Source organism: Pituophis catenifer, unplaced genomic scaffold (assembly GCF_029215685.1).
Source record: "Pituophis catenifer annectens isolate HBS135680 unplaced genomic scaffold, rPitCat1.0.hap2 SCAF_11, whole genome shotgun sequence".
NCBI lineage: Eukaryota > Metazoa > Chordata > Lepidosauria > Squamata > Colubridae > Pituophis > Pituophis catenifer.
In genome coordinates, this window is record NW_027256891.1 from 27,624,835 (window position 1) to 27,639,228 (window position 14,394).

At 48.5% G+C, this 14,394-nt stretch overlaps 2 protein-coding genes across 2 annotated transcripts in view; one reads left to right on the top strand and one right to left on the bottom strand.

The window, feature by feature from the left end:
• The window catches only part of LRCH2 (leucine rich repeats and calponin homology domain containing 2), a 30,943-nt gene extending 29,272 nt beyond the window's left edge, over window positions 1-1,671 (top strand). Inside the window, exon 23 of the transcript XR_011600876.1 lies at window positions 1,441-1,671. The gene's annotated coding sequence lies outside the window, so the exon portion shown is untranslated. The remainder of the gene's footprint in view (window positions 1-1,440) is intronic.
• A 2,370-nt stretch (window positions 1,672-4,041) lies between these two features.
• HTR2C (5-hydroxytryptamine receptor 2C) lies at window positions 4,042-13,896 on the bottom strand. The gene is made up of 3 exons (XM_070951935.1): window positions 13,515-13,896; window positions 6,734-6,934; window positions 4,042-4,871 (listed from the first exon to the last, which is right to left on the bottom strand). Exons 1-3 carry the CDS (start codon window positions 13,894-13,896, stop codon window positions 4,042-4,044), a joined length of 1,413 nt encoding a protein of 470 aa, XP_070808036.1.
• Window positions 13,897-14,394: the final 498 nt, after the last annotated feature.

A 14,394-nucleotide genomic window follows, 5' to 3' on the forward strand; every position in this document is an offset into this window, starting at 1 on the left:
ATAGAGGTAAATGAAATTTTTTAGTTCTTTTTCACTCCCCTTCCAAAGGCATGGGGTAAATAAAGCAAAGTCATATTGGTGTGTGTGTGTGTGTGTGTGTGTGTGTGTGTGTGTGTGCGTGCGCGCGCGCGCGCGCCATGTATTAATCCCCTTTATTTTGTTTTTACATGAATCTGATTTTCCTGCCCCCTCCCTTTATACATTTTCTCTTCTCACTATCTGGCCTCCGTACGATTCTTGTGCAGAGCATAATAGCTAGGAAGTCCAGGAGTTTCTAAGTCATATCGTTAATGAATAAATGCAATAAATAAATGATCAGCTCTTAAAATGGGTTGATTATGAAACGGGCACTGCCCTCCACCCCCTCCAGTCCATGTTGCCTAGGCTTCATTCTCGGGCCGCAACGGATCCTTCCATTTCTTTGGAATTTCGGCAGCAACGCAAACCCAGCCGGAGCGCCAGAGATGCCCACCAGCCAAGCCGTGTCGATGCTCAGTTGTGACGGGGGAGGGGGCGTTTAAGCAGAGATGTGCAAACTGTTGAATGATCTGTGGACCCTCCTTGGACCAAAAAGGGTCCAGGTGATGAGTTTTGTCTTTGTGGGTGTCTTTTTTTTAAAAAAAAAACCTACTACTTAATTATTATCCATTCCTTTTGTATCTCCTTTCTTTCATTCCTGATCGGAGGGTTGCTCTTTTTATATGCATAAATGCAAATCAGTTTGGAAGTAGCCAGGAACTCCGTCTTTTCTTCTGTGTCTTGTACCCGTTTGCCATTCATGCTTCTTTCCTGTCCTCACCGGTTGCCATTGTTCCACAACTCCTTTGACTGCTTTCTGGATTTCTTCTTGCTGGAGCTTCCGACGTCCACGTTTCCTGGAACGGCAGTCCTGTTTTCTTTCCTTTTGTACAGAGTTTTCTATTGAAATCTGCATGGATAAACCTAATGTACATACTCCGTGTATAAAATGAAAAGTCTTTCGTAATTCTCCCCTGGCGTTGCGTGTTCTGTAGCTTTTGGTTCCACATTTTGTCTGGATGCTGGTGGGTGACCCAACGGCTGGGGGGGGGGAGGGAGAGAGGGGAGGGTCCGGCCAGGAGCAAGGCTCCTTCACCATTTTAGGGGGAACCAGGGCTGTGTTTCTAACTGATCCAATCCAGCTTTAGGAGTTGCTTAGATTTGGCCTTCCTGGGTTGCACCCCTGGCGTTCCTTCCTTCCCTCCCTCTTGTTCCTGTTTCGTTTTGTTTTCACATTGTCAACCTTGTGAAAGAGAAGCTAGTAGGAGGAACCACAGCTCAGCAAGGGACAATTCCAGCTGCTTTTAATGTTTAATGAGGTTCCTGCCCATCTGCCTTTGCTGAACACGCTTAGCCTCATCTCTTGCCAGAAGAAGAAGGCAAAGGATGCCCATTCCTTTCTCCCTGCCTACTTTCCTCAAGGGCCGAATATTTGGAGCTGCAGCAATCAATCAATCAACCAGAACAGAGAACAGCTGGAAGGGACCTTGGAGATCTTCTAATCCAACCCCCTGCTCAAGCAGGAGACCCTATAACGGGGGTCTGCAACCTTAAAACACTCAAAGAGCCATTTGGACCCGTTTCCCACAGAAAAGAAAACACCGGGAGCCACAAAAACCTTCCCGTGCCCGACTATTTCCGGAGCAGCCACAAAACTAGCCTATGTAGTTGAATTAAACGTTCTGTTTTCTTCTGAAATTTTTCTTTTCTTGGATTTATCCATGGTTGGCCTACCAGGAGTTGAAAAGCTCAATAAATCATGTGCCAGTGGGTGTTGCACGTTGGCGGTTGTGACGCATATTTTGAGTGACAGGGAGCCGCAGCAGAGGGATGAAAGAGCCACATGCGGCTCCAGAGCCCCAGGTTGCTGATCCCCGCCCTATACCATTTGAGACAAGTGGCTGCCCGATATCTTCTTAAAAACCCCAGTGACGGAGCACCCACAACTTCTGGTGGCAAGATGTTCCACTGGTTTAATAGTTCTCACCGTTCCATTGTCTTGCCTTTTGGTGCTTTAGAAAATAAGTTGATCCCCCGCCCCTTTCTGGCAGTCCCTCAAATACTGGAAGACTGCTATCATGTCATATCATGGTGGAGGGAGGCCCCCCCAGAAACCAAAGGGGAGGAGAAGAGACTTCCACGATTAAGATTCTTTCTCCCCTCTCTGCTGTCAGAAAGCCGAGGGAAGGCTTTAAAGGCCCCCTTCACCAGCCTCCTTGGGGAGGGAAGGCTTCATGCTCTGCCTGACTCCTGGCAGCAGAGATCCTTTCCACCCCCCCATCCCCCCACCCCGAGAATGCGCAGGGTCCAGCTTGACAGGTCCAGGGGGGCCATGGATGTTTCGCTGTAGACCGCAGGAGATGAAGGGAGATGGAGAAATGATTTTCTTGAGAGAAGTTGGGGGATCTTTCAAGTTCTGGCTTCTGGGAAGACCTTCCCAAAATAATCTTGACCATCCCTCTCGGCTGTTTTGCAAAACGGGCAAAGAGTTGGTTGGCTGAGATCAAGGCCCCGGATCTCCAGGTAGGAGGAGGGTCCCCGATGGCAGCCAGGACCTTCCTCTTTTCATCCCAATCTGAAGGCGGCCTCTTGAGGAGCAGAGAGAACAACCCTCCCTTCCTCCAGTCTGGTTACAGAAGTGCTCCAGGATCATCCCCACACCCTGTGCTGGAGAATTCCAGAAGACAACCAGGTACGGCCTGAAGGTCCTGAATCTTGGATGATCTCCCCGGTTCCGATAGTTGGAGAGAGATGGAAACGTCTCCCTTTTTGCTCTACGTGCCCTCCTGCATGATTCCATAAGCCTTAATCACATTCTCCTATCTTCTCCACTCTTTAAAATGAAACGTTGAAAAGCCCACTCCCACACCCCACACACACATCAATGTAACTCTGTCATCATTAAAATTCTCCCTCTTTCCCCTTCCTCCTGCAAGGTGACCATCGGGTTTCAAAAAAATTTACTACTGGTTCTGGGAGTGTGGCATGGTGGGAGTGGCAGGGGAAGGATACTGTAAAATCTCCATTCCCACCCCAATCCAGGGGAAGGTTACTGCAAAATCCCCATTTCCTCCCAATCAGCTGGGACTTGGGAGGCAGAGAATAGATGGGAGCGGGGCCAGTCAGAATTTTTACTACTGGTTCTCCGAACTCAAAATTTCCGCTACCGGTTCTCCAGAACTCGTCAGAACCTGCTCAAACCCACCTCTGGTGACCATACACATGTGTTCATGGGTGTTGCAATAAGGTATGCAGAAGATTCTTTGGGGGGGGGCGGAGGGGAGATCAGCAAAATGCCTGGGGCTGTGGATGCAGCACCTCTCCTGAGGTGGCCTCATCCTCCAGAACGGGGGTCTCCAACCTTGGCAACATTAAGACTTGCGGACTTCAACTCCCAGAATTCCCCAGCCGGCATTCCAGTGCTTGTAGCACAAAGGTTTCTCCAGCAGGAATACAATATTGGTAGGTTGGAGACCACTTCCCAACTATCACCTGTCCAGTTGTGGCAAACTGCGGGGGAGGGGGAGCATTTTCACTACCCTCCATGACCAAGATCGAGACTTGCGTAGCCCAGAAGATGGATGGAGGTTGACCCAGAGTTTTCTTCAGGTATCCCAGTAAGAAATGTTGACATCTCCAAGCCCAAATCCCTTTATTTAATATGTGACTTACTCATAATTGACCACTGAGACCCAACGGAGAAAAAGAAGATTAAAAAAAGAGAAAACCCACCTGAGATTAACGGTATTTTTTGTTCATGCACCAGAATGAAAATAACAGTTTCATAAGCAAAAGAAGGGGTGCCGTTTTGCAGTTGCTCCCACGGGAGACCCACCTGCTCCATTCCCCACAACTGGGGACGGGTTCTGAATTTAAGAATGGTGCAAAACAACAAGCTACAAGTAAGAAAGCGGAAATGGGGGGGAAAGGTTTTGTTCGTAATGCCATATTTACATTGTTCTTTGACTAGCAGGAACATTGTTCGTAGCTGTGAGATTCAGAGGTGAGTAGAAGCGTGTAAGTTTACACGCTACTTGTTTTTTCACCGCCGCAGCTGTTGACTGAGATCTCCGGGGTCCCTGGGGTCCCTACGTGCATTTCCAAAGCCGCCTCCATCTCGTCCAGCTCCGTGCTGTTGAGTTCATGGCGGTAACTGTTCAAGTTGAGATCCTTGCCGTAGAAGGCTGTGGAGGAGACATTGGGGCACTGGCTGTGCAGCTGGGAGGCCCTTTTCCCGCTCTCGTAACGGCACCGGATATAGTCAGAGAAAGCCCTGCGGTAGATCTTGTTGAAGAGTGTGTAGACCAGGGGGTTGACCCCTGAGCAGATGTAGCCCACCCAAACAAACACGTCCAGAAGCTCACGGAGAACCGCCTTGTCGCAGGCGTCCTGGCAGAGAACGGACATGATGTTGGTGATAAAAAATGGGCACCACATAACCAGGAACAAAAAGAAGACGATCCCCAAGACTTTGGAAGCCCTGCGTTCGTTGTTGATGGACTGCATGGTGCCTTTCCGGAAAAGAACGGCTTCTTTGTTGACCGGAGAGTTTAAGTGGGAAGCCGCCTCGTGGTTCTGCAGCATGGAAAGGTTCTCCGCGTTGGGGTCCTTCCTCACAGAGCTCATGCTGCTCCTCCTCGGCTTGAGGGGCTCCCCGTACAGGAAGAGAGACGCCTGCTTCTGCAGGACCTGGATGGTCAGGCAGTAGGCAACCACCATGATCATCAGGGGGATGAAGAACGCCACGAAGGAGCCGATGAGGACAAAGTTTTCGTCGTTCAGGACACAGCTTCCATTCACAAAGACCCGAGAATCATCTTGCAAGCCGATGACTGGGATGGGCAGTGAAATACCTGGAGAAGACATGCCAAGAAGAAAGACCATCAAGAGAAGCAGACATGGAGAAAAGGGCTGCTGCTTTCATTGGATTCTTGACTGGGCCTTGAATACCTGTGATTTGGGCACTGTCAGAGTAACCAGTCCCACCAGAACTTCCTCTGTCAAAGGAAGTGAAGGTGTCCAGGGCAGTGGTGAAATCCACATTTTTTTACTACTGGTTCTGTAGGCATGGCTTAACGGGCGTGGTGTGGCTTGGTGGGCGTGGTTTGGTGGGCATGGCAAGGGAAGGATACTGCAAAATCTCTGTTCCCTCCCCACTCTGGGGCCAGCCAGAGGTGGTATTTGCCAGTTCTCCGAACTACTCAAAATTTCCACTACCGGTTCTCCAGTACCTGTCAGAACCTGCTGGATTTCACCCCTGGTCCAGGGGCAACAGGGGAATGAGAGATTTTGGGTCAGTTTAGAGATGTTTAATGAAATGGCCAAGACAACCTGCATTTTCCCATGGTCCTTTGGTATTAACTCTCCAAGATCCCGCTCTGTCTCCTTAGAAGACCTTACCTCAACTTCCTGGCAGCCAGGCATCTTGGCAGATATAGCAACCGTGATGGGAATTGGAGTCCAACAGTCAGTCCACCAAGTAGACCAGACCAGGAATTCAGTTGCCCAGAAAGGCTGAATCTCTTTGTATTGAGATGATCGGTTCTGATTAACAGAGTCCTGCACCTCTGATTGTGCTGAACTTCCTTCCCCTTCTTAGACTATCGTGACTTTGATTGTAGAGGTGGAGTTGGTGTACAGGAAAATCCACCAAACCCAAATAAAGCTATGGGCACCTTTTCCCACGAAGTTGCGAGACTTTAGGAAGAAAAGGGTGTGATCTTCCTTGGCTCCACTAGATGGTGCCCATGGCCCTGATGGGAAGGCAGGCGGCCATCTTGCACCGAAACATTGCTGGAGCCAAAAGCTTCGGTCTAATTTTCCCTACGGAGCTCAGGAACCCACCCCACGTCTCCCTCCCTCTCTTGCTTCCACCCTCCCATCCCCATCACGTAGAAGCCTTTGTCCCAAAGGTGCTTTTTCAAGAGGCAATTGAACTTTCTGGTTTTTCTTTGAAGACGTTTCACTTCTCATCCAAGAAGTTAAAGAAGTCAAGAGCTGAAGAAGCTTCTTGGATGAGAAGCGAAATGTCTTCAAAGAAAAACAAAGAAAGTGCAGTTGCCTCTTGAAAAAGAGCAGCTCTGGGACAACCAGGACCTGGAAGACGGAGAATCTCCATAGACGTAGAAACTTTTGTGTTTCATTTCAGGGGACTCTCTTGACAAGACAGGCCCAGTGGGAGAGATCACCCTTGTGGCCCCAGGGCATGTGGCCACCCCATAGCAAAGGGGTCCGGCTTCGAAGCAGGGAAAGAAAAGGGGCAAGAAGCTGCCCCACGTTACCCTAGAGCACGGTTTCTAACCTTGGCAACATTAAAAGGTGTGGGCTTCAACTCCCAGAATTCTCCAGCCAGGAGTTGAAGTCCACACTTCCTAACGTTGAAAAGATTGGGAAGCTCTGCTCCAGACAGCTGCTCATGGAGCATTGATTGATCTGTTACTGATTGATTGATTGATTGATTGATTGATTGATTGATTGACTGAGCTCCAGTTTGTAAAAACAAGATTAAGCCTAGTAAAACCTAGGTTTAAATCTAGATGGATTGGTTAGCTGAAATGCATCATTTCAAACATACTAAACAGGTAACACGGAAAGGCAACCAAGATTCCTCTTGAATCAACTCTTCCAAGCATTTCAAGGAAAATATTTTTGGTTTTCCGCGGCAATTGATTATCTGCTGTCCTTCAGGCCTCGGTCAACGAGAGGGACCGCTTACCCATCGAAATGGTCCAGACGGCAGCGATCTTCATGATGGCCTTGGTGCGGGAGTTGAACCGGCTGTGTTCGATGGGGTTGCGGATGGCAACGTAACGGTCAAGGGAGATGGCGCAAAGGTGCATGATGGAGGCCGTGGAAAACAGCACATCTAGGGAAATCCAGATGGGACACAGTTGTTTAGGCAAAGGCCAGGCATAATCTGGAAGAGAGAGAAGGGAGAAGCGAGGAAGGAGATGTGAGCGGAAGGGGGCTTCAGCCCAAAACGGAGGGGGAAGGAGGAGAAGGAGAAGGAGGAAAATCCCCAGTCACTCAACCACAAGTTGGGTACTACATTGGGTGATGCTAGGGCAAAGCACCTGGCAGGCAGGAGGGACCATATCCGCTAAAGGATCCAGAAACGGAAAGGAACCTTCACTTCCCAGACAGGCCGAGGGGAAAAAAACCCACCCAGGAGAAAAGCATCTTTTAGACCAGGAGGGGCCAACCTTGGCAACTTTAAGGCCTGTGGACTACAAGGGTGTGAAGATCATATCCTAACAGTTGCCTATTCCCACCACGGGTGATTTGGTGACTGCTTCCTGCTGAGTAAGCAGAAGCTGCAGGAGAAACATCGTAAATCAATAAACAGCAAGCAGGAGCCTGCCGGAAAAGTTTGGAAGGCCTTGGCTGGGGAACCTGCTCCCTCCTTGGGCTGCCAAGCGAACTTAAGACAGAAGACATGATGCGGCTTCTTCGCTTCCGAAAGGAGGAGTCCAAATCTCTAGGCAACCTTTTGGAATCTGTACCAAGATTTAACATGATTATGTGACAAGCAAAATTGTGCATTGGACGTTGGGGCTGTTTCTTAAATGTAATGAAAGGTTAATGTCAAGAGCCTCCCGTGGTTATGTTTCAGTTTATTTGTTGACTGTCTTGAGGTCATCCAGAGTTTTATTTGGCTATCTTTATCTCTGCTTTATATTCCCTGCTTTTGGCTGTAAGGAGGGAGGAGGAGGAGGATGAATCTGAAAAAGGACAATTTTAATAAATGAAGCCGTTAAAAAAAAAAACAGCCTCCCATTTTCAGCCTTGCAGGGAACCTTTCTTTCCAAACCACAATTCCCTTGTTGCCTTGCAGTGAGGAACTGCACCTATACACCTACACCCCAAACATCTTTCGGAGGGGCTGCTATTATTCTGAGACCATCCAGCCAGGGCATTTTCGTTCTCCAGGTCCCTTTGAAAAAATATATATATATATGCACAAAAGCTGTTTCAAATCCTTTCAAGAGACAAGCTGGATTGCACATTCCGGGTTTTAGGCATTTTCAAAAGCAGCCTGTTTAAACAAAAGAGATATAAATGATTTAAGGAAATAAATGTAGAATGATGAGCCGTGTCCTGAATACCATCAATCTCTGTAAAACAAAGTCACCTTTCGGGTGCCAAAGAAAACACCTGGGCCCAGCAGAGCCCAAGGTGAGAGGGGAGAAGCTGCGATGAAAACAGCAACCGGTAGCTGTCAATCAAAGCGCCAGAAATAGGAAATTGTTTAAGGCTATGGAAAATTAAGCCCTTGTCGGGGGGGGGGGGGGGTTCCTCGCTTCAATTTTAAGGCGCCCTGCTTTCCAGCCTCCAAAGGGCCCTCCTGAACTTTTCAGAGGAAGTAATGGATTAATTTTCCAGCTGAACTCAGAGCCTGGCCTCCTTAATGACATTTCACTTTCCTGACAAGGTTGAAAAGTCGACTGGCGAGAACCTGCAGACGGACTGATGGGTCCTCCCCAGCGGCAAAGAGCGCACGCCGCAGCCTGGCAGTTGACAGACGGATGAACTTCAGCTCCCATTTGCATTTCTCAACACCCCTGAAGCGTTACGGCCAGGCGCGTGTGCCGTGCAGGTTGCTCAGGTGTCCCAGACTCCGTCATTTCCTTTTTGTACATAATAACCCTAATTACTCCTGGGTTATTTGTTGTGGCTTTCAGTCTTCTTTCCCTCCGATTTGCTCTGGCCCATATCTGCTTTTGGCACAGGGCGAGGCCAAGCTGTCAAGGGTGTAACCACACTGAGAAGGGAGGCAATTCCAGATGGAAGCCCTTGAGAAGAACTAACCCAACAAGGCTTCATGAGGAAGCATCAGAGGAGGGTTTCAGACTGCCAAGAGGTGGCAGACAGAGGATCCCAGCCAGTGGTGGGTTGCAAATCTTTTTACTACCGATTCTGTGGGCATGGCTTGGTGGGCGTGGCAGGGGAAGGATACTGTTAAATCTCCATTCCCTCCCCAATCCAGAGAAGGTTACTGCAAAATCCCCATTCCCTCCCGATCAGCTGGGACTTGGGAGGCAGAGAATAAATGGGGCCAGTCAGAATTTTTACTACCGGTTCTCTGAACTACTCAAAATTTCTGCTACCAGTTCTTCAGAACTGGTCAGAACCTCTGAAACCCACTTCTGATCCCAGCAGATCCACAGTGACTCCAGCTTCTCCTCAGTTCAAATATGGATTCTCTTACAAATTGAAGAAGATGCTCACCTGCTAGACTGAAGCTCTCCCTTCTCACTAAAGGGTAGCCTCACTCATGGAAGACAGTGTCTCCTTCTCCCGTCAGCCCTGGATTGTCTTCTTTGGTAGTTGGTGGCTCTCCAAGGCTGCAGATTTTTCCCAAGCCTAAATAAGATCCCAGATCCCATTTCTCCGCAGACCAGGGACTGAGCCAAGAGGATGCCCTATTATGAAGCTCCACCATGCTCCGTGTGGTGATTGCTCTGCAGGGTTTCAAGGGAACCAGTTGAGCAAACCTGCCTGGAAATCCTGGAGAAGGAGCAGATGTTCTACAACTCAGGTGTTTCATCTTTTATCCCTCAGAGCAAAGTGACACGTCTGTGGACCTGCTGCTAGAAATAATCCAGCCCTGTTTAATTTCCTGTCTTTACTACTTAGCAGTGCTTGGGGTTTTTTTTTTAAAAGAAAAAGGGAAATGTCTATGCCTTTTATTCCCTGGGAGTTGGGTTCATTCCTGCGTCCACACAGGGAAAACTTCTCCCTGGGTGCTTCTCAATTTCTGCCATTTTAAGATGCGTGGACTTCATCTCACCAAATGCCCCAGCCACGGAATGGGACTTTTCTGCTCGATCCCTTCTCCTTGCCTGTTTTCTCTCAAGGTTTTCGCCTCTGGGTTATTAGCCACAAACTTTTCTCCTCAGCTGGCCCTCCCCCAGTCTTTCACCACGGCACAAATGCACAAGGTGGCATTTCAGTCCAGAGGTGGGTTTCAGCAGGTTCTGACCAGTTCTGGAGAACCGGTAGCAGAAATTTTGAGTAGTTCGGAGAACCACTAAATACCACCTCTGACTGGCCCCGCCCCCATCTATTCTCTGCCTCCCGAGTCCCAGCTGATTGGGAGGAAATGGGGATTTTACAGTATCCTTCCCCTGGAGTGGGGAGGGAATGGAGATTTTACAGTATCCTTCCCCTGGAGTGGGGAGGGAATGGAGATTTTACAGTATCCTTCCCCTGGAGTGGGGAGGGAATGGAGATTTTACAGTATCCTTCCCCTGCCACGCCCACCAAGCCACGCCCACAGAACTGGTAGTGAAAAATTTTGAAACCCACCACTGCTTCAGTCCCTCCAAGAGAAGAGAGGGCAGGCTATCGTGTCCCCTTGGGGGAGAAGCAGGGCCATCTGTCTTAAGGAGCTGCCTGACCTGGAAATATCCCTTCGCTTCAGCCAAGCTGTTTCCTTCTGCAGTTCTGCTCGCCTCCCTTGGCAGCCTGAGCTGAGATGGCATCTTAGCCCCAATCCAAAGAGACAGATCAGAAAGATGATCATTTCTTAAGCAACTTTTCTCAAGCTATGTGGACTTTCACTCCCAGGATTCTGCCTACTATGCTGGCTGGGGGATTCTGGGAGTCGAAATCGACACCGCTAAAAGTTGCCAAGGTTTGGGAAATGCTAAAGTTACACGATGAACAGGGAGGGACTCTGCGTGTGAATCAGTTTATCAGCAAAATATCTGGAGATACCTGGCATTTTAAAGCTCTGCATCTATTCTCAAGAGGAAATTCAGGAGATGCAAGAAGCAAAGGTGAAAAAGAAGAAAAGCCCAGCTCCAATTTAGAGCACAAAACCTTCTTTTTGTGGAGTCAGCCTTCACTTGCCGTTGCCTTCAACATAAACAGGCCCCAGGTGATCTGCGCAAAGTTTGTTTTGAAAAGCGAAAACGTTTGCAGAGGATATTCTGCCTTGCAGAGCCAGAGAGGTAATTGGGTATTTTTGGAGTGACTCCAACCTGCTCTTTTGCTTGGGAAGAATCTCGGCCGTTTCAACATTTAAAAAGAAAATGATGATCAATAAACACAAGAGAGCAATAAAAAGAGCAGCATGAAGTCAAGTGAAACAGCTAAAGACAAAAGGCGGAGAAATATGAGGCCGGAGGGGATTAAAGGGGGCATTTCCTTGCTTTTGGGTTGGGACTGTCTTCCAGTCCACCTTCAGCCATGGACGACCCTCTTTCTCCAACCCCAAAGCTGTTATTGTGGGGTGGAAGGAGCTATCGACACTGCCTTGAGCTCCTGCAGGAAAGGTAAGATAAAAAATTAGCTAATAATTTAACCAGTTAGCACAACCCACTGAAGTGTAGTCTACCCAACCAGATTGGATTTACCTCTTGACCCCAACATTTAGCCAAGCACATTTTGGTCTTCCACATCGTACAAACTCAGTGAAAGAAAGGCAGGGAGGCAGATCTCCAGTCAAATTAAAAATCGGATTCCTACATTCCTATCAGGTGCCAAAAAATCTGGACCATCCGTGTAGGTCACAGCATGAATGATGAATTGAAGCCTATACACAAGAATGTGTTCCACTAACCATCAGCACTAAATTGGCACTAGAGAAGGTCAACGAAATTCAAGAGTGGGCTGGACTTGGGTCTCTTGTGGCAATGCTGAGATTCTAAACTGATGACCTGTTTTACTCTGCCCTCCATTTCTCCCTGTTCTTCTGCTACGATTCCCACAGAAGGTACAGCACTCAAGCCAAGAAGATTCCTGGAGTCAAAATTCAAATCCTGGGAACTCCACAGAAAAACATCCATGACATTCTCTTGGCAACATTATGGAAGCAGTTCATCTTTCTCTTTCTCCAGGATGTTTTTTCAACTTCCAGGATAAGCTTCAGATTTCTGGTGGACTCTCATCCAGGTAAGAGTTAGTATTAAACCCTGCTTAACCTCTGAGGCTAGGTGAGGACTGCCAATTTTTTAACCCAACTAACTAGAGATATTGCAACATCCTGTTGCTATTATCCGTGTTCTTGCATGTTCTTCCAGAAAGTCAAGATCATTTGAAGACTGAAGAACATTCTGCCCTAATATGTGAGAAAGACTGAAGAATGGTTTGCCAAGAAAACGCACAATGTTCCTTCCTTAAGGGGCTGGGCCTGCTTTCTTGTTCCTGAGATTTCACACTCCGATTTTGCTTTCCAGGAGTTCAAGCTCAACAGTTTTTATCATGTGTCTCCACCTTGGCTTGTATTAATTAGCACAGATTTTTAATTAGTCCTTCAGGATCGTCCTGTTGTAAAATATAACAGTTGGCCATGAATAAGACATGAGAGGAAGATGAACTAGGGAAGGCTTCACACCTTTGCTCCAACTTCTCCCACCAGATGGACCTGGCAGCCTCTTTCAAAGGCTCTGCAGCCAGGCAAAAGTTGGCCTGAGAAATGAAGATCTCATGGGGGTTTTGCATCCTGACTTCTAAGTAGGTGGCTGAGGAAGAGATGAAGGGAGGCAGGGAAGAGCCACTTGGGGAAAGAGAAGATGTCAGCTTTTTTAAAGAATGAACAGTTGTTTCAAGAACTGAGGGAAACTATACAAGTAGCTCTCAAACCAGGAAATCTCCAGACATGCCCATCTTCCACCCCATGACCTGCAGCTGGTGCAGCTGTTCTGCAGGACCACATTTCCCTTCCTCTGTGCAGAATAGTAGAGTGGTGGTCCTCCTATCCTACTGAAGGGCACCTGATGGGCAGGGCAAAGCAAGGCCAATTGATCCAAGCAGCTTTTTCTCCTCTGGAATGCCCTTCTAAGCTTTGCAATTGCCCCAAGAAATCATCTCCCGAGATTGGAAGCAGAATAAGGGGGACAGGAGTCTAAACCTCTGGATTGCTGCTCCACCCATCTCCTCACCCTTCTCTTGGCCAACACCCTTGGTGCAGGATGTTCAGCCACAAAGTACTGCTTTTGCAATGATTTCCTAGATCTCAGTCGCGTGCATCGATTGGTTCAGTGTTTCCCAACCTGGGCCACTTGAAGATGGGTGGACTTCAGCTCCCAGAATTCCACATCCAGCATGGAATTCTGGGAGTTGAATTCTGGGAATTCTGGGAGCCATTCATCTTCAAATGGCTCAGGTTGGGAAACACTGAACAGAAGTAAGAGATGCTACAAAGCTCCACTTCTCTCCTGATGCCCACAAGGATCCCATCATCTCAGCATTAGTATCACTGGTCCCTTTGAAGACCCACAGATCTGTAGACTGTCTCCTGAAGACTCCTGGCTCTGGAGCTCCTCCTCCTGTGGATACCACAAGCCAGTGCACATGCAAAACAGTGCCCCTAGGGAGAGGGAGAGAGCAGGTCCCACCTCAAACTGAGTGCCCCTCTGTTCCCAGGTTGACCAGAGGGGCTGTGGGAAGAGCAGTGAAAAAAATATTGCACTCTTCTCATGCTTTCTTTGAAAGCCACTTGTTTCAAGGTGCTACAGCCCTCTTATTGACACTAACAAGAGTGCACTTACCATAGAGAATAGTGATCAGAGATACTGGCATCACCAGAATGCCCACCAGCATGTCCGCCACAGCCAAGGACATCAGGAAGTAGTTGGTGGCATTTTGGAGCTTCTTCTCCAAGGAGACCGCCATGATAACCAAAATATTTCCACCAATAGTTAAGATGATGATGACCAGAATCAGGAGGGCTGGCCAGTTCTTCTCATTGATGGGCTTCCGAGAGATGTCTGCCCCCATGGAGGAATTCAGAGGATCTGTTGTTGGCAAACTGTGATTCCCAGTCAAGTTGTGACTCAGTGGCCAAGCCATCAAGCTGCTGTGCAGGCTGAAGTCCAGAGTGATGGATACGGTTGTCAAGCCAAGAATCCCTCCCCCACTGAGGGCACTCATCCTTTGCACACAGGTGGCTTCCTCTCCTCAGGAGCACCTGCAAATCAATCCCTTTCTCAGAGGGGAGAAGACGGAAGGCAGCCACTGGATGGCCCAGCATTGGCACAACAAAGGTGCTTGACCTTCCATAGTGGATGGAAGCTTGTTGAAGCCAGAGTGATGTTCTTCCAGGGTGCCATGCAGGCCAGAGCCCAGAGCTTGGAAAGGTCAGCTGGTGAAGAGCAATGTGATCTTGGCAGCAATATCCAGCATGTCCTCAAGGCCAGCATTCTGTGAAAGACAGAAAGAAAGAAAGAGGCACCTTCACTTATGCAGCCACTGGGGCAAAATCAGATGTGTGGTTGTCCCACCAGCTCTATTCCCAGAAGCCTCTCCACCGGTCAAGCCTGTTAGAAGAAGTCCCTGGTGGGCTTCCAAGCCTTGTCCTGTTTGTCTCATGAACAGCGCCCCACAGCGGAAGAATTAAGCATCCCAAAGAAGGGGCTCTCCATCAGCAAA